This window comes from Tupaia chinensis, unplaced genomic scaffold (assembly GCF_000334495.1).
Source record: "Tupaia chinensis unplaced genomic scaffold, TupChi_1.0 Scaffold139484_1, whole genome shotgun sequence".
NCBI lineage: Eukaryota > Metazoa > Chordata > Mammalia > Scandentia > Tupaiidae > Tupaia > Tupaia belangeri.
Window position 1 is genome coordinate 824,839 of NW_006199369.1, and position 22,559 is coordinate 847,397.

At 40.9% G+C, this 22,559-nt stretch overlaps 1 protein-coding gene across 1 annotated transcript in view; it reads left to right on the plus strand.

The window, feature by feature from the left end:
• The window catches only part of ABCA13 (ATP binding cassette subfamily A member 13), a 500,786-nt gene that overhangs the window by 349,991 nt on the left and 128,236 nt on the right, over positions 1-22,559 (plus strand). The window contains 2 exon segments of the mRNA XM_014593022.1: positions 16,850-16,904; positions 20,209-20,386. Coding sequence (XP_014448508.1) covers positions 16,850-16,904; positions 20,209-20,386 — 233 coding nt within the window.

The following is a 22,559-nucleotide window of genomic DNA, read 5'->3' on the forward strand; positions in this document are numbered from 1 at the left end:
TCCATTAGAATCCACACAATCTAACAGGATGAGCTAGTGGCTTCTTTCTTTCCCACAACACTAGCTTCTAAAATTCATCCATAGATGCATTTCTAGCAAGCATTTGCATTATGACAAATATTTTCCAGACGGTGTGTTAGGTCATTAAAGCAGTGAATGCATGACATTATCATTGTTTACATCTGTCTTTGGCATTAAGGAGGTAGAGACCTCACAGAAGGTGTTTATATGATATATATTCATGTTTTCTAATGTCTTTATGCACAGGAGGTATTCAACAAATATGTTCTTATATAAGCTTTTGTGCCATTATTATAGGGTTACTATGCTACATTAAATTACTATAGTTACATCCTATAATAAAGATAAACATGTAATAAAATACTTACTTGCTGCTTTCATTATTATGACTTTTTAAGTTGGCATCATTTGACTGAATTGAAATATTAAATAAAGATATAGAAGAATAAACATGAAAGAGATTTTGTCGGGAACCAGCAGTTAGTGTAATGGCTATGTTGCTGGACTCCCATGTAGTCAACCATGGTTCGCATCCTGGACCCAGTGGCTAAAACTCACGCCGGGCACATGTGCGTGTGTGCCCAAGATCCCGAGAGGAGAATGGAGGAGAAGGGATTGTGGCGTGACCATCTCCCCTGAGGGGTGATTTCTCGCTTTCTGTCTCTATGTCTCTCTCTGTCTGTCTGGCGAGCACACACTCCCTATAGCAAAAACCTCTCCAAAAAAAAAAAAAGAGATTTTGTTTAAATAGGGGAGTCGGGACCAGCAGGTGGAGTGGTGATTAAGGCTCTGGATTCCCACAAGTCCAAGCACAGTTTTAATCCCAAATCTAATGGCTTGTTTTCTCACTTTCCCTCTCTCCTCTCTAGTGAAAACATGTGTCTTATAGCAAATTAAAAAATAATAATGATAATAAAAACAAATAATGCTTAAAAAATAAATAAATGGTGGGGTGAATAAGTTAAGACAGAAGATTAAACAGAATAGTCCCTAAGTAGATAAGAAGGTATCTTCCCTTGGGAAGAGAGAATAAGGATAAAAGAAGATACAGGGTATTTAACGTTTTATTTCATTATTTTATTGGGGGGGTCATGGTGAAAGCAGTTAAAAATGTGAAGCTGGGGTCAGCGGATGACATAGCTATTACATCACTTGACTCCACATGGCTAACTGTGGTTCTTGTCCCAGACTTGGTGGCTTGAAAATCATGCTGGGCATGCGTGCATGCATGCCCAAGATCCTAAGAGGAGAATGGAGAAGGAATTGTGTCATAGCCATAGTCTTGGGGTAGAAGGATGTAATTTCTCACATTCCCTCTCACTGTCTCAGTCTCTCTCTTTCTCTCTTCAGTGAGCACTTGCCCCCTAAGGCAAAAAACTCTCAAAAAAAAAAAAAAAAAGAGAAAAAGAAGAAGAAAAGAAGAAAGAAATAAAGAAATATTAAACTTCTTCATCTCTTTATCTAAGCCCCATCTAAACCTTGATATACTATCATGAATTGCCACTACCTGAGAGGAATTAACTTTAGCAACATTATGGAGAGGCTAGATCCTGGTTCCTTGAACTGTATGCACATTGGGTTACCAATTTTTTCTTCATTCCCCAAAATGGAATCTTTAGCCATTTGGAGTATCAGAGACAACTTAAAAGACTGAAACTGAATGTCTACTGACAAGTTTTGTTCAGTAGCCAAAAAGATGGAGAAGAGGGAGCCCAGCTTCCAAATCCACTTCTTGAGCTGGGCAGTTTAAGAAACAGGAAAGGGAGTAACAAGGAGACAGGGTAATGAGGGAAAGAACATGCAAAGCTTTTCCTGGAAAAGGTGAGAACTTCTCCAAATTCCAAAGCCTGCCCACTTGTTCTCCTTGTAAGACCATTTCCAGTAGTAAGCATGGAGACTGTCGGCTCTCATGGCATTGGTAATGTGCCACCTAGCTTGCTAATATAGTAAAATGAAGGTAAAATGAGTTTGAAAGTTAAGCAGTGGCCATTCCAGGCACCATCTTGGTTTAGACTAGTTCAGGTGTGTCCTTATGTGGAGGTCTGATCATAACCATACATCACATTGTCTAAAAAGAAGAACCAGCATTGTTAGGGAAGGGCTGGGCTCTGATAAGATCACGGGCTGTACGGTGAGTGAAAAGACACCTTTGGAGAGGAGTTGGGGTATGATATATCATGGGCTAGCTGGTGGGTGACAACTGGAGTTGCCTGAACATTTTTCAAACACTATTTCTGTTGTAAACCCCAAGAGATTTTGGTTTAATGAATCTAGGTAAATCGTGAGTGCAGCAGGAAGTTTTAATCCCTCAGGTGACTCTAATGTATAGTCATGCCTGAGATCCAATGGGCTAGGTTGAAATATCACAGATGACATTTTATCATTAAAGCAAGAAAACAGACAAAGTGTATGTTAGGAATTAGGGTAGAGGTGGCCACATTGTTAGGAACCTCACATATCTGGCCAATAGGGTCTGGGGTGGGGGGGGGATTGCCTTGCATCTGGAATCAAAAAGAGTTCTCTGCTTTCTTTTCTTACCTCCTTTCCCCCCATTAGTACCTCTCTCCTCTCTAGGAATCCCCTTGAGGCCACAACTCAGTAAGATGCTTTAAGTTCCAGGAAGTAACGAAGGCGGCCCATTGATAGTGCATGCTAGAGTAATAGGGCAGAAATGAAATAAATCTGAGAGAAATGAGTGGCATATATGATCATTTTTCCTGCTTTATTTCTAGGAAATCAGATAAACACTCCAGTAATAAATTTCAAAATCGTGAGTAGAGAGCACAAACAAGACAGGAGGTAACCTCTGATCTGTACAAGTTACAAAATAAAGAGCTTTTGGGTATTGGAAATTGGCAGGCATTTATGATCTTCAATATGCCTTTCAGAGCTTTGGAGATATCTGAGAGAGAGGCAGTGCCCAAGCGAAGCTAAAGGGATATACTCTGGGTTGTGGGAATCTTGGGTTGGATTGAGAAGCATGAGGAACAGCTTGCCCCGTTGGACTCCAGGAGGAGGAAGAACAGGAGCGACAAAGCCAGCTATTGAACCCAGTGAGGGGCCAAGAACCAGTCCCTCAACTTCTACCAGGACAATATTGTTCACATTGAAGCAGTGATTCCACAGGTAGTCCTTCATGGTGAATTTATATCCACATAGATAGGCATGGTCTTCAAGAAGTTCATGGAAAATGTGCGTAGGTTTTTTTAGAAGTTTTTCACAAAATAATCTCATTTTAATGCCATTTTCCTATCAACTTGTCAAAGTCCCTCAGTACAGGCAAATGTATGAATGCTGTGAAACAGAAGATAAAACATGATGGAAAATGGTATTATGGAAAATATGCGTAGGTTTTTTTTAGAAGTTTTTCACAAAATAATCTCATTTTAATGCCATTTTCCTATCAACTTGTCAAAGTCCCTCAGTACAGGCAAATGTATGAATGCTGTGAAACAGAAGATAAAACATGAGAAAGAAATACAGGCTATGTTACAGAGTGAGACAGAAAGGGAACTGAATAAATGCAGACAGAAATAGGAATTGTCATTGGATGTAATGAGTGACATTATTGATTACAAATCTCCCTCCTTCACTCAGAATTACTGATTTAAAAGAGAAACATGCAAAGCTCTCTAAAAACACAAAGAGAAAAAGGGCACAATAAACTGACTAGAGGAGAAGAGCTAGAGGAATTAGGTAGAGAAAGGAAGAAGACACAGTGATTAAGATAATAAGTAGGGATGATGTAAGGAGCTAATTTGCATCAAACAAAACAACTTGAGCCAATGGATTGGAAGTGCTCAGGCAAAATTTCTGAACTGGAAATTATGGAAATAGCAATGACCAGTGTCTAAGTCTGGAGAGCTGCCTAAAGTTCAAGGATAAAGAAAGAAATTTACAAAGCTATTAGTAAAAACACATTATTTTCAAAAGAATGCAAATAAGACTGACCTCTGACATTTTTGTTGTTTTTATTGAGACCACTTTGACGGAGGATTATTATGACCCAAATTGTAGGCTTTTGAGATTTTAACATGGGCTTTGTGTGTATGGGGAGACTACTAGTTACAGATCAGTAATTTCTTGTTTGATTCATTATGGTCAGTGATCATACTTTGGAGGATTTCAGATTTCAATTACTTTAAATCGGTCAGTTTTATTGTATATTGTCCATTTATTCTGCTGTTGTCAGAGGAATATTCCGTATACGTCAATGAGATCCTATTGGTTGATTGTGTGTTTCAGTTCTTATATGCCCTCACTGATTTTCTCTTTAGAAGTTCTGTCATTTAGAGAAGATAAAGGATTGAAGTCCCCAGATATAATTGTGGATTTATTTCCCCTTTCAACTCTATTAGTTTTTGCTTCATATGTTTTTGAAGTTCAAATGGTTGGTGTGGCACAGTTATATAGTCCTGGTAGATTAATCCTTTTATCATTAAGAATGGTTATGTCTTCCTGTAGACTGATCCTTCTATCCTTATGTAATATCCCTCAATGTCACTATTAATTGCTAAGTTGATTTTATTGGAAATTAATGTAATCACTCCTGAATTTTAAATATTTGCACAGTGTAACTTTTTCACCCTCTACTTCCAACCCACCTCATTGTGTTTGAAGTTGAATTTTGTGTAGTCAGCATATTGTTGGATTGTATGATGTTTGTTAGTTTTTGTTCTTTTTTTAGATTTTTAGCCATGGGATATGTGTGCTCACCAGAAAGAGACAGAGAAAAGCAGAGAGAAAAGAAAAGTGAAAAATCACCTCCCACAGGGGATGGTCATGCCACAATCCCTTCTCCCCGATACCCTTCTCAGAATTTTGCGTACACATGCACACACACATGGCACATTTTGAGACCATGTGCATGTAAGGTAATTAATATGTTGAGGTTTAGGTATGACATTCTATAATTTGCTTTCTTCTTCCTCTTTTTTTTTTCTTGGTTTCCTATAGTTACTTGAGCATTTTTTAAAGAAGTCTATCTTTATTTATAGCATTTCAAGTCTGTTTTTCCATATAGTTTTCTTAGTGGTTTTTCTAGGTGTCACAATATGCATACGTGACTTATAATCTACTGATAAAATTTACCAGTTTGAATGATGTGGTGAAACCTTACTTCAATTTAAGTTCATTTTCACTCTCCCCTTCTAACATATTATTGTCTTAAATACTTCCTAATATATTGAGCAGCTCATTATGTGGTGTTCTAAGTTTTGCTTCAATCACCAGGTATATCTCAAGAAACTCATGAGATATAGAATAACCTATTATATTCACTCCTATTTATAGTATACACTGTGGGTTTTTTTTTTTATCCTTTTGGAAGTTCTAAATCTTCTGTTATAATTACCTTTCTGTTTAGAAAGCTTACTTTTGCTATTCCTCTTTTATTTATTTATTTATTTATTTATTAGAGAGTTTTTTTTGTTATAAGGTACATATGTTTGCCAAAGAAAGCTATAAATCACCCCCCAGGGGAAATGGACCATTCTACAATCCCTTCTTCTCCATTCTCCTCTTGGGATCTTGGGCATGCACATACACATGCCCAGCCTGAGTTTAAGCCACCGGGTCCAGGACTTGAATGGCAGGTGATTATGTGGGAATCCAATGACATAACCATTACACCATCTGCTGGTCCCACTTTTGCTATTCTTTAAGAGTAGGTTTGCTAATGACAAAGTGATTTTTTTTTCCCATTGAGAATGTCCCTATTTCCTCTTAATTTTTTTTAAAGAGTTTTTTGCTATAGGGCATGTGCACTTGTCCAGGAGACAGAAAGAGAGAAAACAAGAAATCACTCCCCAGGGGAATGGCCACACTACTATCCCTTCTCCATTTTCCTCTCAAGATTTTGGGTATGCACACACATGCCTCCTGCGTTTTAATTCACTAGGTTCAGTACTTGAACCATGGTTAGCCATATGGAAGTCCAGTGCCTTAACCTCTATAACACCTGCCAGCCCCTCCTCTTCATTCTTGAAGGACAGTTTCACTGAATATAGACTTCGTGGTTGGCAGTTAAAGAAAAGTTTAGCAGTTGGAAAGTGTGCCACTTCTGTCTGTACTCTGGTTCCAAATGAGAAATCCAGTCCAGTCTTCTCTCTCTGTGACTATTTTCAAGATTTTTTTTAAGAGAGGTTTTTGCCATAGTGTGCATGTGTTTGCTGGAGAGACAGAGAGACAGAAAGCAATAAATCACCCCTTCCCCTCTCTGGCAGGGGGATGGCCACACTGCAATCCCTTTTCCTCCATTCTTCTCTTGGGACTTTGGGCACACACGCATATGTGCCTGGTGTGAGTTTTAAGCTGCCATGTCCAGAACTCAAACCGTGGTTGACTATTTGGGAGTCCAGCAACATAACCATTATGACATCTGCTATTCCATACTACGTTTAAATATAGTTTTGCAGAAATTTTATTACGAGATGTCTTAGTGTAAGTTCCTTTAGTTTTATCTTTTCCAGGACTTACTTGACTCTTTGACTTTTAGGTTGTGTGATTGTTTGTTTTGCCAAACTAGGCAAATTTTCCACACTTAGGTCTTTGAATATACTCTCAGTCTTCTTCTAGGGTCTGGTAATGAGGTTATTAACTCTTTTGCTCTTTTTCTAGAGATTCCCTTTCCTCAGCCTCATTATTTTGAAACTCATTTTCTGTGTATGTTTTAGATTGTGTAAGTCCTATTGTTCCTTTTTCATTTCATTGATTCTATTCTTTTTGAGCTCCATTCAACTATTGATCATGGTGAGGCTTTGAATTCTGTCATTATATTTTTCAATTCTAAAACTTCTGTTTCTAAAACGTAATTTCTATTTTTTATGAGATTAAAAACCTTTTGAGCCAGTCATGTGAATGATTGCTGAGGCAGCTGGATCCCACATGGCTAACTGCACAGTTCAAGTCCCAAACTCAGCATCTTGAAAAACATGCTGGGCATGTGTATGTGCATGCCCAAAATCCTGAGAGGAGAATGGAAGAGAAGGGATTGCTGAATGACTATCTATGCAGGGGAGGCTTTCTCACTTTCCCTCTGTGGCTCCACTGAGTCCCCTGACACCATTGTGGCTAGACAGAAGTGGAGCACTGATGTACTCCCCGTTGTTGCAGATGAATGGTTCAGATCTTCCACTGGCTTTGCTGGCGCATTCATGGCAGAATGGGAGCACCAAATCTGATTGCCTCATTGCCTCCGAGTGGGGAGCAGGCTCTGCTCTTCACCTCTACGTTCAGTCTAACTGCCTCAAGGTCGAGGTGGAGGCTCAGATTCCTGTTAGTCCCTCCTGACAGAGGGCAAGAGCCGTGGTAAAATGGAGTAGGGATTAGCCTGTCTCACTCTGCCTCCTTAAGTGTCATTTCTGCCAGCAGGAGGTAAGGTCTTAGGACCCTATTGTGCCACCTACCTCCGTCAGGAAGTGTGGATTCGCTTCTTGGTGGCAGAGGAGTGGGTCAGATCTTTTGGTGCTGCTTGAGTGGAGGAGGAGAGGTATTGCCAAAAAGTAGTTCTTTTGTTAGGCCTCTCTTTTCTGGGTCCTCTGACTTTCTGGGACCCTTTTGTTGTAGTTCCTACTTGGAGGCTTCACCAGCACTGTGTCTAGCACTTATGGGAGGCTATAAGGAGACCCAGGGAATTCTCCACTACATGGTTCAGGTCTTACAGGCCTGGGTGGCGGCCATCTTCTTTGCTCCTATCAGAACCTTCCAGTGCTTGTTAGTTGTGTTATGTCTAGGAGTTTTTAGTTGTAAGGATTGAGTCCCTCCATCTTGAAAGAGCTGGAATTTGATCTCTGACTTTTTATTCACAATTTTAAACTAATGGAATACTGCCCATAAAATATGGGAAGTAAAAGCCATACACACTGAATTCTACACCTAGAGAAGATATTGCCCCTAAAGTAAGTAGGTCACAGATCTGTTCTCATGTAAAATATGGCTCAAAAAAATTCTGTGGGTATTGTTCTTAGTAAAAGGGGTGCTCAAAGAAAGGTATTGGAGACATTAAGCAAACGAAAGAACACAAAAATACTAAACCCGCAGAATGAAATAAAGACCATGGGTGAACACTGGTTCTAGATAGACTGTGCAATTGTTTGCATGTATGTGGTTAAAAAACATTAAGTGAGGTCAAAAATCCTTCATGAAATTAAAAATATGTGGCAAAGCATGATTCAACAATAAAAATGTGTATGCCCATTATAGTATCAAAATGCAAACAGTGATTACTTTTGTTAATTTTGGACTGAATTGTGATTTATTTTCATTTTATTCTTTACCCTATTTCAAATTTTGAAACTTCTATAAGTGGCATCAATTATGCAACAGAAGCAATAATTTATCTTAATATTAAGGGAAAAAACTTTTTTCGGGAGAGATAAGGAAGAGAGAAAAGCATCTGATACCTTTTAGTTGGAAGGATTCATATATTACCCTTAACATTCTGCCAGATTGAATTAACTTTTTTAAAAGAAAATTTCATTTTATTCCTGAAAACGCATACACATCAGAGAAAGCAAGAGAGAGAGAGAAACATCCAACAGGGTCTCATCACACCAGAATCCTCTTTTCCCAGCCCTCCAGCTCCTTAGGATCTTGGGCCTGCATATGCACATCCAGTGCATTTTCACTGATGCAGATTTCTGAACCTGTAGTTGGCTGTGCGGCTTCCCCCACTGCAGTCCAGTTTGCCACAGACCGTACCTCCAGATTGGGCCTGTATTAACATTTTTACTCTCCCACATCTCATTGAGGACTCAGGCTGAATTAGCCAAAAAACACAAACTTTTTTACTTATATTGATGTTAAGCGTTTTCTTTTGCTATAGATGCTTATAGACATCTGGGCATTAATACTTCCAAAGGTACACTTTTATGGGAGTAATGAACCCAGAAGTGACTACTTGAATTGGAGATGTCTAAGTGTCTTGCTATCATAATGGATATTGGACAAAAGCACAGATGTGCATTTTTACAAATGACAAATATACAGAGACTGGGAACCATAACAGATGTAGCCATAATGAGAATGCTAAATGAGAAAACTAATTTTATACATTTACACATAGCTCTAGGCCAATTCTTAAAAAGAAAAGCCAGAATATAAATGATAAGAATAATCAAAGAAAAATGATTCCAATGCATTGAAAACATAATTTCCCAGTCCCTTCGAAGTGATGCTGCAGAGACTCAAGTGAACCCCTTAACCCCAATTGTGGTGTGGAAACCAAGTGCCTTTTCTTTAGGAGCCTTGGACCTACAGCATCAGCCTGAGTTTCTATCACAATACGTCATTACCTAAATAGAGACTGAGTGCACATAACACAAGGGAAATAACAGCCCAATTACAGAGATTGTCCATTCCAATAATGTGGCTTTTACAGCGAAGACATCAAAGACTATAAATTATTTGCCTATCTCACAGAAAGTGAACTAAATCGGGGTCTGGGAAGCCAGGGTTGTAGCGCTCACTCTGCAGCCAATCATACTTGACCTCAGATGAATCTCTAGAGCCACCCAATGCCTTCGTTTCCTTCCCTGCACCACCATCTGCCCAGCCATCTTAATTGCACTCTCTTTCTGTCTCTCTCTCTCTCTCTCTCATTTTATTGCCAGAGAATGTTTGTGGTCCCCAGAGAGTGAGGGAAAGCATGCCCCAGTGGAGCATAGTCACATTGCAATCCTTTTTCCTCCATTCTCTATCCTGTTGGGATTTGGGGCACATGTGCAAATGCTCTCAGTGTGTTTTCAAGCTGCCATGGCCATGATTGCAACCATAGTCGGCCCTGCAGGATCCAGTTCCCAATGCATAGTACTTAGCCACTACACTATGGGACTGGCTTTTAACTGCACCTTCTCCATGACATCACCCATCCCAGACATAGTTTCATTTGACAGGATTCCTATGATCTGAGATAGACCATAAACCCTCCTCTGTCTCTGTGGACCTGTTGAAGGACCTCTGCTTTCCAGTGCTACCATTTTAAGGAACAAGGAGCTGTCTAGAAGATGTCTGAGATTGGGCTGTGTGGGTGTATTTCTCCTCCCAGTTGCTTCTTGCTTAGGAGTCTGGAGAATCTAGAGTCTCTCAAGGAAGAACATAAGCTATTTCTGTGTCTTGTTTGTCTTTTCTCTATTCTTTACTTTTATTTTGAGAAAACATGCTCACAATGCCATTTTTAAATATAACTCTAGGTCCCTCTTTTTTTTTTTTTTTTTTTTGAGAGGTTTTTGCTATAGAGTGCGTGCACTCGCCAGACAGACAGAAAGTGAGAAATCATCCCACAGGGGGATGGCCATGCTGCAATTCCTTCTCCTCCATTCTCCTTTCTGGATCCTGGGAATGCACTCACATGCGCCTGGTGTGAGATTAAGCCATCAAGTCCGGGACTTGAACCGTGGTTGGCTATGTGGGAGTCCAGTGACATTGCCATTATCCTAACTGCTGGTTCCTTGGTCCCTCTTTTTTCTAAAATGGAAATAAAATCTTAGCACTAATTTAAAAAAATTAGCCTGATTTAAAAATGTGTTTTAATACACCTAATTGCAGGCATATAGGATAGGGGTACTGTCCTAAGGTGCCAGAGACCATGTGGGAGGGCTCTGGGCTGTGACCTGGGGTTACTTCAACATGCAAAGTACTGGGTCACCCATGATCCTGGCTGGCTTTAAGTCTAGGGGAGAATCACAGCTTGAGGACCCTGACAGGGTGTGCATTCTTCTCTCTTTCAGAAAATGAGTGGATAGGTTTTTATATGTGTGTCCATGCATGTAAGTATGTGCATATATATATATATATATATATATACACACACACATAGATATATAAATGTATATGTGTGTATGTGTATCTATATCCCTGTGTGCTAATTTTAAAGACTGTGATTCTGAAAACATCTCATATAATGATAAACTTATTGCTATATATAAATTAAAAGTTTACTCAGAACTTCGACCAGCTCATGGCGTAACCGTTACATCGCTGGACTCCTTCATGGCCAGCTGTGGTTCAAGTCCCAGACCTGGTAGCTTGAAAATCATGCTGAGTATGTATGTGTGAATGCCCAAATATCTCAGGAAGAGAATAGAGTGTGATGTGGCCATACTCCTTAGGGGGTGAATTCTCACTTTTCCTCTCGCTGTCTCTGTCTTTGTCTCTCTCTCTCTCTCTGGCAAGTGCAGGCACCCTAAGGCAAAAACCTCTTAAAATTAAAAAAAAAAAAGTGTTCACTCACCCCTCTAACCAAAAAGCTGTGTGGGTTTCACCCTTGCACACTTATAGCCTCCTCCATTGCCAGCAGCCCCGCCTCTTCAGACTGTGCTTCCAATGCAGGCTGGCACTTTGCTGGGTGCTCATGTGTGTCATTGGACTCAACTCTTCCCTCTGAAGCTCCCAGAGTCGCTCTCACCCTGCTTAGGGACCTTACAAAGTACTGCTGTCCTGTGGCCTGATGACAAATAAGTGTCATCATTGCTGAGCTGGAGCCCTCTGTGTAGTGACCTATTGGGGAGGGCCTGCTTGTCCCATGCCATCAGCATGCTGCTACATGGAGGCAATTAATGACTGGTACTCAGATTTTCCAGCTGAAGTCAGAACAGAGCCAGAATGTTCTTTGACCTTTGTTCTGGCATGCAGGCTTCAGTCTTACACAAAATGCACAGGAAACGTTTAATTCCAGGCTCTGACAGCAAGGGTAGGGGTTTCCCACTTGTGTGCCACCTCCTTCCTTAACACCTTGGCCCAGTCTAAGGCCCACTGTGCCTCTGTATCCTAACCTTTTGAGAGAATTTCCCAACTTCGTGGTGACAACGTGGATATAACAGTATAGTCAGATTTAGCTGAGAAGTGGGCTTGAAAATGTACCTGCGGATTTTTCTGTAGCACTGAGCCATCAGGGCTATCAGGATTCCTGGACCATTAGGATTCCTGGAGGACTCTGAGAGAGGAGCCTAAGAGCAGGGGTGCATCTTCAGTGTACTCGAAGTATGAAAACGATAGGATGCAGAATCCAGAGCCAGATGAAGGGCTGTGGTTCCTGGGACCCGGGAAGGAAGGAGGGGCAGTTGCTACAGTTTGTGGGGTTCTGGTGTTTACTCCAGTGACTTGGTTCTCCTAAAACCTGAGTGGAGGCAGAGCCTAGGGAAGCTTTCATTCATGTGCATAAGGACAGGAAGAGGGGGCTGGATGGCTGCTCGCTTCTGAATCTCACTCAGTCCATGATCTATATCAGCTGCTCCGTTCTGCATCACAGTACATTTTTTTTTTCTTGGAGAGGTTTTTACTATAGAGCGCGTGTGCTCTCCAGAAAAATAGAGAGAGACAGAAAGCAAGAAATCATCCCCCAGGGGGGATGGCCACACCACAATCCCTTCCCCTCCATTCTCTTCTCAGAATCTTGGGCACACACACACACACACCCGGCATGAGTCCAAGCCACCGGGTCTGGGACTCAAATCGGGGTATATTACATGGGAGTCCAGCAACATAGCCGTTATGCTAACTGCTGGTCCCATTTGCATTTTTTTCTATATTATTAGGGTTATTGGTACCCACTATGACTCTCTTAGTATACTGTAGATGTACTTTAGTGTCCTATAAGTTGATAGATGCTTTGATGAAGGAGACAGACCCAGAGATATGTGGGTTCTACCTGTGTGAGGAGTAGGTACCATTTGTTAGGAGCATCGCCACACTCCTCTGCTTCTATTTCTGCATCTGGAATGCAATGGCACATCCAAGCTAGACCATTTCATGAGGTTTCATTTTGTGTAAATAGTCTATGGCTATGGGATGCTGCAGGCTGACATACAAAGAAATGCATGCATGTTATACAAGCTTCTTGAATGTCCAATTTTATCATTGGATTACTGAATGAGAAAATGTATTATGAAAACATCCAGAATAGGGTCTGGCATGTTGGGGAATTGCTAACCACAGGAGCAGTCAGTCATTTCACTAGTGAGATGGGAGACCAGATGTACTCTCGCCTCCTAGATTAAAGCCCTCAAAGAATGACACAATCCAGGAAATGTGCTAAATGAAGTGCCATAAATTCATAGCAGAGGAAGGAAGTCCAAAAAGAAAATATTAAAGCATCTTTTTCATATATATTTTATTATTTTTGTACAATCTCTGTATATCATTAAAGCTTGTAAAATGAATTTTCCCAGCATGAATACACTGTATATTAGTCCAGTCAAAGATATTATTAAATACATTGTCATCGACAGATAATTTTCCATTTTTGTGTCTCTAAAATGTTTTGCTTCTTTTTTTCCCCTTGATTTTCTCCCTTTCACTCTCTCCCATTTCCCACTCTCCTCCCACGCAGTCTCTAATATCCACAGTTGCTCTCTATGCTTTTATATCTTCAAATTCATTAGTTTCTGTCCTAGAAAGAGCACCACTTTTAATCTTTCAGTAATGGCTCTAATGATCTAAGAGAAGATATTTATACAACCTGGTCAAATAAAGATCCACCTTGGGTAGTTTAAAGTTTTATTATTGAGCTCTCTGCAGAGATGTTTGCAGAGAAAAAGCAAGTGAGCAGGGGCATATTTGCAATGTTGTGAGCAGGACAGAGACAACTGACTTCCAGCCCTGTCTCCTTCTGTCTGTATGAATGTATTCCATGAAAGACCAGAAGTATGTGCTGAAGATGGCTGTGTGACGTGTTGGTAGGAAAATAAGTTGTTGCATTTGGAGCCACCATTTATGCTGTGTCCCATTTCCCACCTATGTCACCACGGCTAACCTGTGCTAAAGGTGCTGTTTCTGTGAACGTGCATGATGATGGTGATGTGAGAGAGTTGCCTATCAGATTCTACAAGAACAGCTGAATGTTGCTAACAGCACAGAGCACGTGACCAGGGGTGATGTTTAGATACTGTTGGAACCAGTTCTTCTCTCTACTGTTGAGGGTGTGAGCACTCAGGGTCTGGGAACTGCCTCTCCCTTTCCCATTATATCTTTGTATTCCTGAAAATTTAGTTTCTCTCTCTCTCTCTCTCTCTTTTTTATTTATTTATTTATTCTTTGTGGCGAGATACTTAAGGTCTACTCACACAGCGTGTTTCAAGTTGGCGAGATTCTTAAGGTCTACTCACACAGCGTGTTTCAAGTATACATTATTGTCTATAGCACAATGCTGTACACTGGGTCTCTAGAAGGTATTCGTCTCATCACTGAACATTCGCACCTTTTGACCAACATCTCCCTGCTCCCCCCTGGGCAGCACCTTCTACCTCTGCTTCTATGAGCTTGACTTTTAAAAATTCCATATATAAGTGACATCATGCAGTATTTGTCTTTCTGTGTCTGGCTTATTTCCCTTAGCGTAACGTCTTCTAGGTTCATCCTTGTTGTTGCAAAAGGTGGAATTTCCTTATTTTTTAAGGCTTAATGATATTCCTCTGTGTGTGTGTGTGTGTGTGTGTGTATACACACCATATTTTCCCTGTCCATTTATCTATAAAAAGATTTTGGGAGTTCAGCAGATGGCATAGTGGTTAAGGCACTGAACTTCCACATGGATGATTGTGGTTTGAGCGCCAGAAGAGGTGGCTTGAAACTCAGCCTGAGTGCATGTGCATGCATGCCCAAAATCCCAACAGGAGAATGGAGAAGAAGGGATTGCAGCATTGGCATTTCTCTGAGAGGTGATATCTCTCTGTATCTCTAGCCAGTGCACACACCTTATGTTAAAAATATCTCTCTCAAAAAGTAAGACATTTGGGTTGTTTCCATATTTTAGTTATTTTGAATAAAGATATAACATATGGGAGTATAAGTATCTCTTTAAGATAGCAATTTTATTTCCTTTGAATATATACACTGTGGTGGGGTCACATGATAGCCTCAGTTTTAATTTCATGAGCCACCTTCCTTCAGAGGTTGACTTCACCTGAAGTTCCAACTCACCAATCATACGCTTTATTGTGTTTTCAACCTGTGCCCTTAGACAAACTTCTTCCTTCAAAACATCATAGAACAAGTCTTTTTCCTCTGATAAATGGTTATTCTTTATCTATATGAAGAAACTTTCATACTCCCTCTCACCCCAGGTATGTACATGTATGTGTATATGTACGCTTATGTATAGGTATCTTTTTAATTTAAACACTTTCAGTAGTCTACTGTGTTCCTAAAGTAATGTCATTCTTAGACCTTCACTCAGCCAATTTATTCTGGACTGTTTCTGATCTAGAATGCTCTCATTTGTATGTAGAAGCTGGAACGGCACACAGCATTGCAAATATACTCCTGCCAGAAGGAAATGTATCTATAGCACCTGATGGGGCAATTGCAGGCTTTGGCAAGGTCTAATTCTTTATAAGCACTGTCTAATGTAAGTAGCTTTTGTATAGCCACCTGATAGGACTGGCTGATACTGGGCAGCTCATCAAGTGAAATGCTAATCATGAGTCAGCACTTTAGCTCAGGAGGACGGGGATGGGGAGATATAGTAGAGTGAGCTGGAAGTCAAGTTCAGTGGAAGAGTGGACGGTAGGAAGAGGACTATGGGTGGTGTTGTTGCAGACAGGCAAGGGGGACAAGACCACTCTGTTCATGATGAATGCATAAATCAAGTCTAGGATGGAGGAAACCTCAGCAGACATTAGGCACACACATTGGGAACCAGAAACAGAATTTATACTCAAGAAATGTTTCTGGAAAATTCTATAGTAGAATTACTAAATAAATAGCTCCCACCACTTTCCTGCTATGAGACAGAACATTCCTCAGTGTGTGGCTGACTCCATGATGAAAAGGAAAAAACAACCAGGCTGACATAGCTGGAGGGGGAGCGGAGCAGGTGGCAAACAGACAGAGACCAAGATGCTCCGTGGCAAACTGTAGGGATTTTGTAGTTGTGTAGGTTGTTCAGATTCTGTACCTTTTAATTTATTAATGTTTATTTATTCCCCATGGTGTTTTAGAAAGGACTTAATGTGCCCTCATTAGGGAATGCAAAATATAGATGGTAAGATAAATTAAAAGCGAGCCAGAAGAAGAAAAATATAGGCATTGCAACCGAAAATGGAGAAAAAACATTGTGCTTACTGCAACGGCTTCCTCATGCCAGCCGCACATTCGTCCCCACACACTTAAAACGACCAATTAGAAAGAAGAAAACCAATTACTCTTGGAGTTTATAGTGTCTTGCCTGAAGTTATGAAGTTCCTCTTGATGCAATAATAGTTGGAATTTGCTGGGGAAAGGCTATCACACTGCAGTATTATGAACCGCCTTTATCATAAAATCCTTTTAATTGATGAGTCGATGGCAATTTCTTCCTTTTGGCTACTGGCATTACACTAATGCCTACATCTGAGAAAACAAACAAAGCAAAACAAAGCAAACAACTCCCCAAACAAAATTGATCCAATGACATGGTCCAGTTTTCCATCCGTCTCAGTCTGGCTTGACCTAATGGTGAATTTTTGAACATCGATCTAGTTTCTATCTAACCTCCTTTACATATTGTTTCTTAGCCTGAGTCTGCTTCCTCACTGTAAAATGTGAATAACATATTACTTAGGCCACTGAGATACTGACAAGTATCACACAGTAAATGTGGTGACAAATATGCAAGTGCCTATAGTCTAGCATGCATAATACATGCGGGTCATGTCTGACAATGGCAAAACAAGTCCTGCTCATGAAGCTGAGTTGCAAGATGGGATTTGTCATTCTTTGTTGCTAATGGATCTGGGCCTGGATGAAGCAAACAGGAACTGTCTGTGGGCATGGTCTACATGACTTGAGTGTAGACTGTGACTCACCTCTCGGGAGAGGGCTCAAGGCTCACTTTTCAATTTGTCTTTTACAGGAATAACACTCTATAGCCATCCATATGGAGGGGCCTTGCTGAATGAGGACAAGATGTGAGTTGAAGGAATGCCTGGGACAGGGGACAGGGGAGGATGATGTCAACTATGGAAAAAAATCTTTGGGTTACATAGGGGTCATTTTAAGCCCTTTTAGACATTTGCCTTGATCAATGCTGGCATATATAGTTAGTGGTACAGAACTTGGGCATTTCTTTGCAGGGGATAAAGAAACTATTGGAAAAGGAAGAGCAATGAGTGAGTTTAAAATGAATAAGTAGAGGGAAACTCCCACAGTGCAGAGGTTAAGCACTGTGTGTAGGGAGACAGATTCCACATGGCTGATTGCAACTTGAATCCCAGCCCTGGCAGCTTGATAAAGATGCCGGGCACACATCTGTGCATGCCCCAAATCCTGATGGAATGGAGAAGTGAAGAAAAAGAGACTGTGGCATGAGCATGTCCCAATTGGGGGATGCTTTCTCTCTAGTTTCTTTTCTGGTGGGTGCACGTTTCCTCCAGCAATAAAGAAATAAAGTTAAATAAGCAAATTAAAAAATATAAAAAATGGATGAGCAGATCATGTAGCTACAATTATAAGGTGAAATCATTTGAAGGGGATGATTTCCCTGAAGCTTACAGGACTTCATATCTTCCAGACCATTTTTGGGTTAAGATCATAAATGTAATATTCATATAGATAAATGTAGTAATACCCATTTGGGAAATTCTCAAGGAAGACTTTCCTTAGGTACAGAGGCCAGTGTTCTTTGTGTATAAAATTATGTGTCTGTTCTCATTGTATTAATTAAAGGTTCAGTGCTCTACCTGTCTTCTCTTTTTTTCCACTTCTTATCTCCCTTTTCCATCATGTGGTTGAAAAACTAAAAGTTTGCTATGGTTGACAATAAAAAGTAAGTATTAGTTGTCTACTTTCCATGCCTTATCTTTCTTTCCATCAGAGAATGTAAATCTGCTTCATGGTCATTCTCTGCCCAAGTTCATAATGCAGCAGGACCATGGGCTGTTATTTACCCTCACCTTCACAAACTAATTTTCAGGATTCAACCCTCTTTTTTGCCAGAGGGAGCATGTGCTCACCAGGTAGAGACAGAGAGCTAGAGAGGAAGAAAGCATTTTTTAATGGGGTGTGGGTACACTGCAATTCCCTCTACATTTTTCCATCCTCTCAGGATTTGGGGTACGTGTGCACACATGACCAGTGTGTCACCAAGGCTAGGATTCAAATCACAGTTGGCCATGTGGGATCCAGCTCCGTTAACCACTAGCCTATGGGACTGATCCAAGATTCTGCTTTTAACAATCTTCGATGCCTGCCCAGAATCCCAGGAGTAAGCTAGTTGTTATAGAGCCAGACACAATGGAAAAGAAGGCATGGCATGGTTTGTGTGAGAGATTTTATCAAGTAGGCACCTCAAAGACCATCTGTGGCCTGATTCTTCCAATACAGGGAGTGGAGAGAGGAAGTGACAATTGTCTCTGAGGGAGGATATAGTATTCAAGTGAAAAAATGACTAAGAGGAATCAGACAATTGTGCAGCAGTAAAACACAATGTTCTGAAAGACTGATCCACATGGGAAGTTTCGCAGTTCATGTCTGGAGACTTTACTGAGTACACTGGGCACATGTGTGCCCATGATCCTGTGAGACCTGAGACTGGGGTGGTTCCTATTATGAAGACTCTGTTGAAAATGCTTCTCTTCTCTATCAGTCTTCCTCTCACTCACTCACTCATGGAAGAAATAAAGAAAATACATATTTTTTTAAGAGAGAGAGCTTTTTTTTTCGTTTTTTGGAGGGGGTTTTGCTATAGGGTGCATGCGCTCACCAGACAGACAGAGAGAAACAGAGAGACAGAAAGCAAGAAATCACCCCCCCCGGGGGGGTTGGCGATGCCACAATCCCTTCTCCTCCATTCTCCTCTTGGGATCTTTGGCACACACACACACTCACATGCGCCCAGCGTGAGTTTAAGCCACCAGGTCCGGGACTCGAACCGCGGTCGACTATGTGGAAGTCCAGCGACATAGCCATTATGCTAACTGCTGCTCCTGGAGAGAGCTTTTTTGCTATAGGGTGTGTGCACTTGTTGGAGAGACAGAGACAGAAAGTAAGAAATCACCCCCCAGGGGAATAGGCACACCACAGTCCCTTCTCTTCCGTTCTCTTCTTGACATCTTGGGTACACACACATGCCCAATGTGAGTTTTAAGCTGCTGGGTCCAGAACTCAAACCAGGGTTGACTACGTGGGAATTCAGCAATGTAACTTTTATGGCATCTGCTGATCTCTATAAATAAAATATTTTTAAAAATTATTTGTAAATCAACCAAGAAAGTATACATGTATATTATTGCAATATCATCTCAATCTGTTGCAGAATCTCTCTGATATTTTTAGTGACAAATTCTGAGATGGATCAGTGAAGTGTGGAGCTATACTGCATGCCCTCCCTGGCAGGTGTTGCTTTGTGGCAAAGCAGGCCCACAGTGGGCAGAGGTCACAGCTTCCCATGGAAACCACTCTGGGATGCCTTTACCTGAGTCAGGCCCCATAGTCAATTGCAGACTTTGAGATAGGCAAACTCCATAGTGCCCTTAGCTTCATGCTCTTGTTGTATCTTCTCTAGATATTGTTGGCAGTCTAGACTTTTACCATCTTTTCTTCTACTCCTTTGAAAAGATTTACTAAAGGAGGTAATTTTCTCTTTTCCCCAATGAGAAATTTTGCAATTCTGTTCAAGTTTCTAATTTCCTAGTTTTCCAACCTTTTCTAGATTGCAAACAATAATCTATGTTGCAGGAGGTGTTTAGGGGATTTAATATGCCTTCTTGGACATATATTCTTTTCTTCTTTTTATAATTGTCAGTGGGTGCATGTGTTTGCCAGAGAGAGAGAGAGCAAGGGAGAAAACAAACCCAACGGGATATGGTCATGCCACTGCCCCTTCTTCTCCATATTTCCATCTTATTGGAATTTGGGACATGCATGCACATGCCTGGCGTGTTTTCTGAGCCAAATCAAGCCAAGAATCAAATCCCATGGTCAACTATGTGGGAAGAGGGCCTATATATTTCCTTTATAAAAGAGAGGAGGAGATAAACAGAGATAGGTATTTCAACAGAGGCTCACTGTGTATGATCCTCTTGTCCCAGACTCCTAATTAGTAAGAATTGCAAGTGAACACAACTGTGCCTGGCATGTTTAGACTGGCCTCAGAATTGAACCTGGGCCTCCCATGTGGATTTCACTGCTGTCTTCAACACTAACTACTATTAGCAGAAAGAAGACTTGTGTACTTTGTCTGCCACCTGATATACTGCTTTGTTTTGCCTGCAGCCTGGAGAGTATCCGCCAGTGTGGTGTTGCCCTCTGCATTGTACTGGGATTCTCCATCCTGACTGCATCGATCGGCAGCTCTGTGGTCAGGGACAGAGTGACTGGAGCCAAAAGGTTGCAGCACATAAGTGGCCTTGGCTACAAGACGTACTGGTTCACTAACTTCCTGTATGACATGGTAGGAGTTAGGAAGGAGAACCTATGTGCCTCTGCCCTGGTGTTGTAATTAGGGGTGTGTGTATGTGTGCGTGTGTGCATGTACATATGTGGATGTGTGTGTGTAGGGGGTAGGGGACCATGGCAGGCTTGGATTATCCACAAAAGAGGAGATCATTTTGCTGATAAGAGCATTTTTTAAAAAATTTATCATTATAGACCATTTAGGATTGTTTCATAATGGAGAGACTGACAAGTTTCAGGTTGGAAATCTGGGAAATTAGACACCTGCACAGAAATGCAAAGTTTCTCACTGGGAAAAGAGAAAATTACCACCTTCAGTAAATCTTTTCAAGGGAGTAGAAGGAGAGATGATACAAATCATTGGAAATCATCTGTCATCTGTAAACTATCTAAAAGCCACCCTAGTGAGAGCTGGGCCTCATTCCCTATATTGTGTGGCAGGTATTAACATTATAGGAAATGTTCAGTTCCCCAGTTGACATCCAGACCACTGTTTCTGTCCCTAACAGCAGAGTAACAGATGCATGCATGGTAAAGTTATGAAGACATTGTATTTACCTTTATCAAAAAGAGCATCTAATATGCTAGAGAGCTCTTCAGTGTAAACATCCTCATTGTTACGTTCTAGAATTGTCCTTTTTGTGGAAAAGTGTTATCTTTGCCTTTATAAATATTATTTGTCCTATCCTATTTTCTTTTGATCATGTAGCCTGGAATATTTCTTGAAAGTACTATTTGTATGGGTCACATCTAAGCCCCTCAACATTTCAAGAGTTTATTTCATTTAATTGGGATTTCCGCCAACTACGCTCAGTTATAGTAACCACTTGGGCATTTAGTAACTGAGGACTCCCAAAGGCTGCTCTTCACATTCTGTTTAGTTGGTCTGGGTGGAACTTTGAGTTCTGAATTTTAGTTAGCACCCATGGCACCAAGGCTGAGCAATGCTGGTTCTTGAACCCCTCATGTTTACCAAAGAACATCTGAAGGCAGGAGAAGGAAGTGATGTGGCCAGGCTTGTTAAATCCAGCACTTCAGTGTAGCCCCTGGGTTCAGGTCTGCCTCCAGTGCTACATACATACTCCCACTGACCACTTACTGCCCCATCTGCATTTCATAGCATCGAATGGCCATGACTTTCCAGAGAAAAGGGAAGAAGGATGCACCAAGGGAGAATAAGAGCAATGAAGGACTCAAGTCTCAGGACACCTTGGAGTGTCCGGGGCTTCTGAAGCCCCAGGACCTCCCCTCTTTTCTACATCGTCCCCACTAAAGGGAGAGAGATAATAACCTTCACCAAGTGTTGAAAGATTATTTTCTTCTTGGTTGACTGTTTTCTTACCTTCATCCAATCATTCCCTGCTTATTCTATTAATCACTCATTTGAAGAATTTTTCGAGGCTCTGCTTTAGGTCAAGGTATATACAAGATTGCTGAGAACTATTTGTATTCCCTCTAAAATGTGTATGTTAAAACCTCATTTCGAATGTGATATTATTTGGAGTTGGGCTTTGTATGGTGATTAGGCCATAAGTAGAGTGCTCATGAATCTATTATTGCCCTTTTGAGGGAGATTCCAGAGCACCGAGGGTGAGGACACAGCCGAGGGTGAGGACACAGTTAGAGGCCCAGTTTATGAACCAGGTGCAAGCCCTCCCCCAGGCACTGAACTAGGCAATTTTTTTTTTTTATTAGTCAGGTTGTTTCTTTTTATTTAATACATTCTAGTCAAATAGCAACAGCAGTAAATAAACACTTTGAAAAACAGGCAGGCATCCCTCCTATATCTGGAAGAAAATTAAGTCAAGGTATTCTACATGGTAGAAGGGAGACAACCGCTGATGTCCATGGTTAGACAATTTAAGGGCAACTTAAAAACTTTGACAGCCATTTCCGAAAAGGTCAATGGCAACAAGTTGGGACACAGCTACTTGAAAGGGTAACATGTCTATATCTACATTGCTTTTTATTAACAGGGATTGAGTTGTACCTGTATAGCATGGCGTTCTTGCCTTTAGCCTTAAAGGAAAAGAGAAAGTCTTTTCCATTAGCACCAGTTTGAAAGAATTCTGAAATAAGGCTCCCTTAAAATAGATTACTACAGTACTCATTCACACGAAGACAGTGCATAACGTGTAGTAAAAAGACAAATACAGGATTTCATGGTCAAC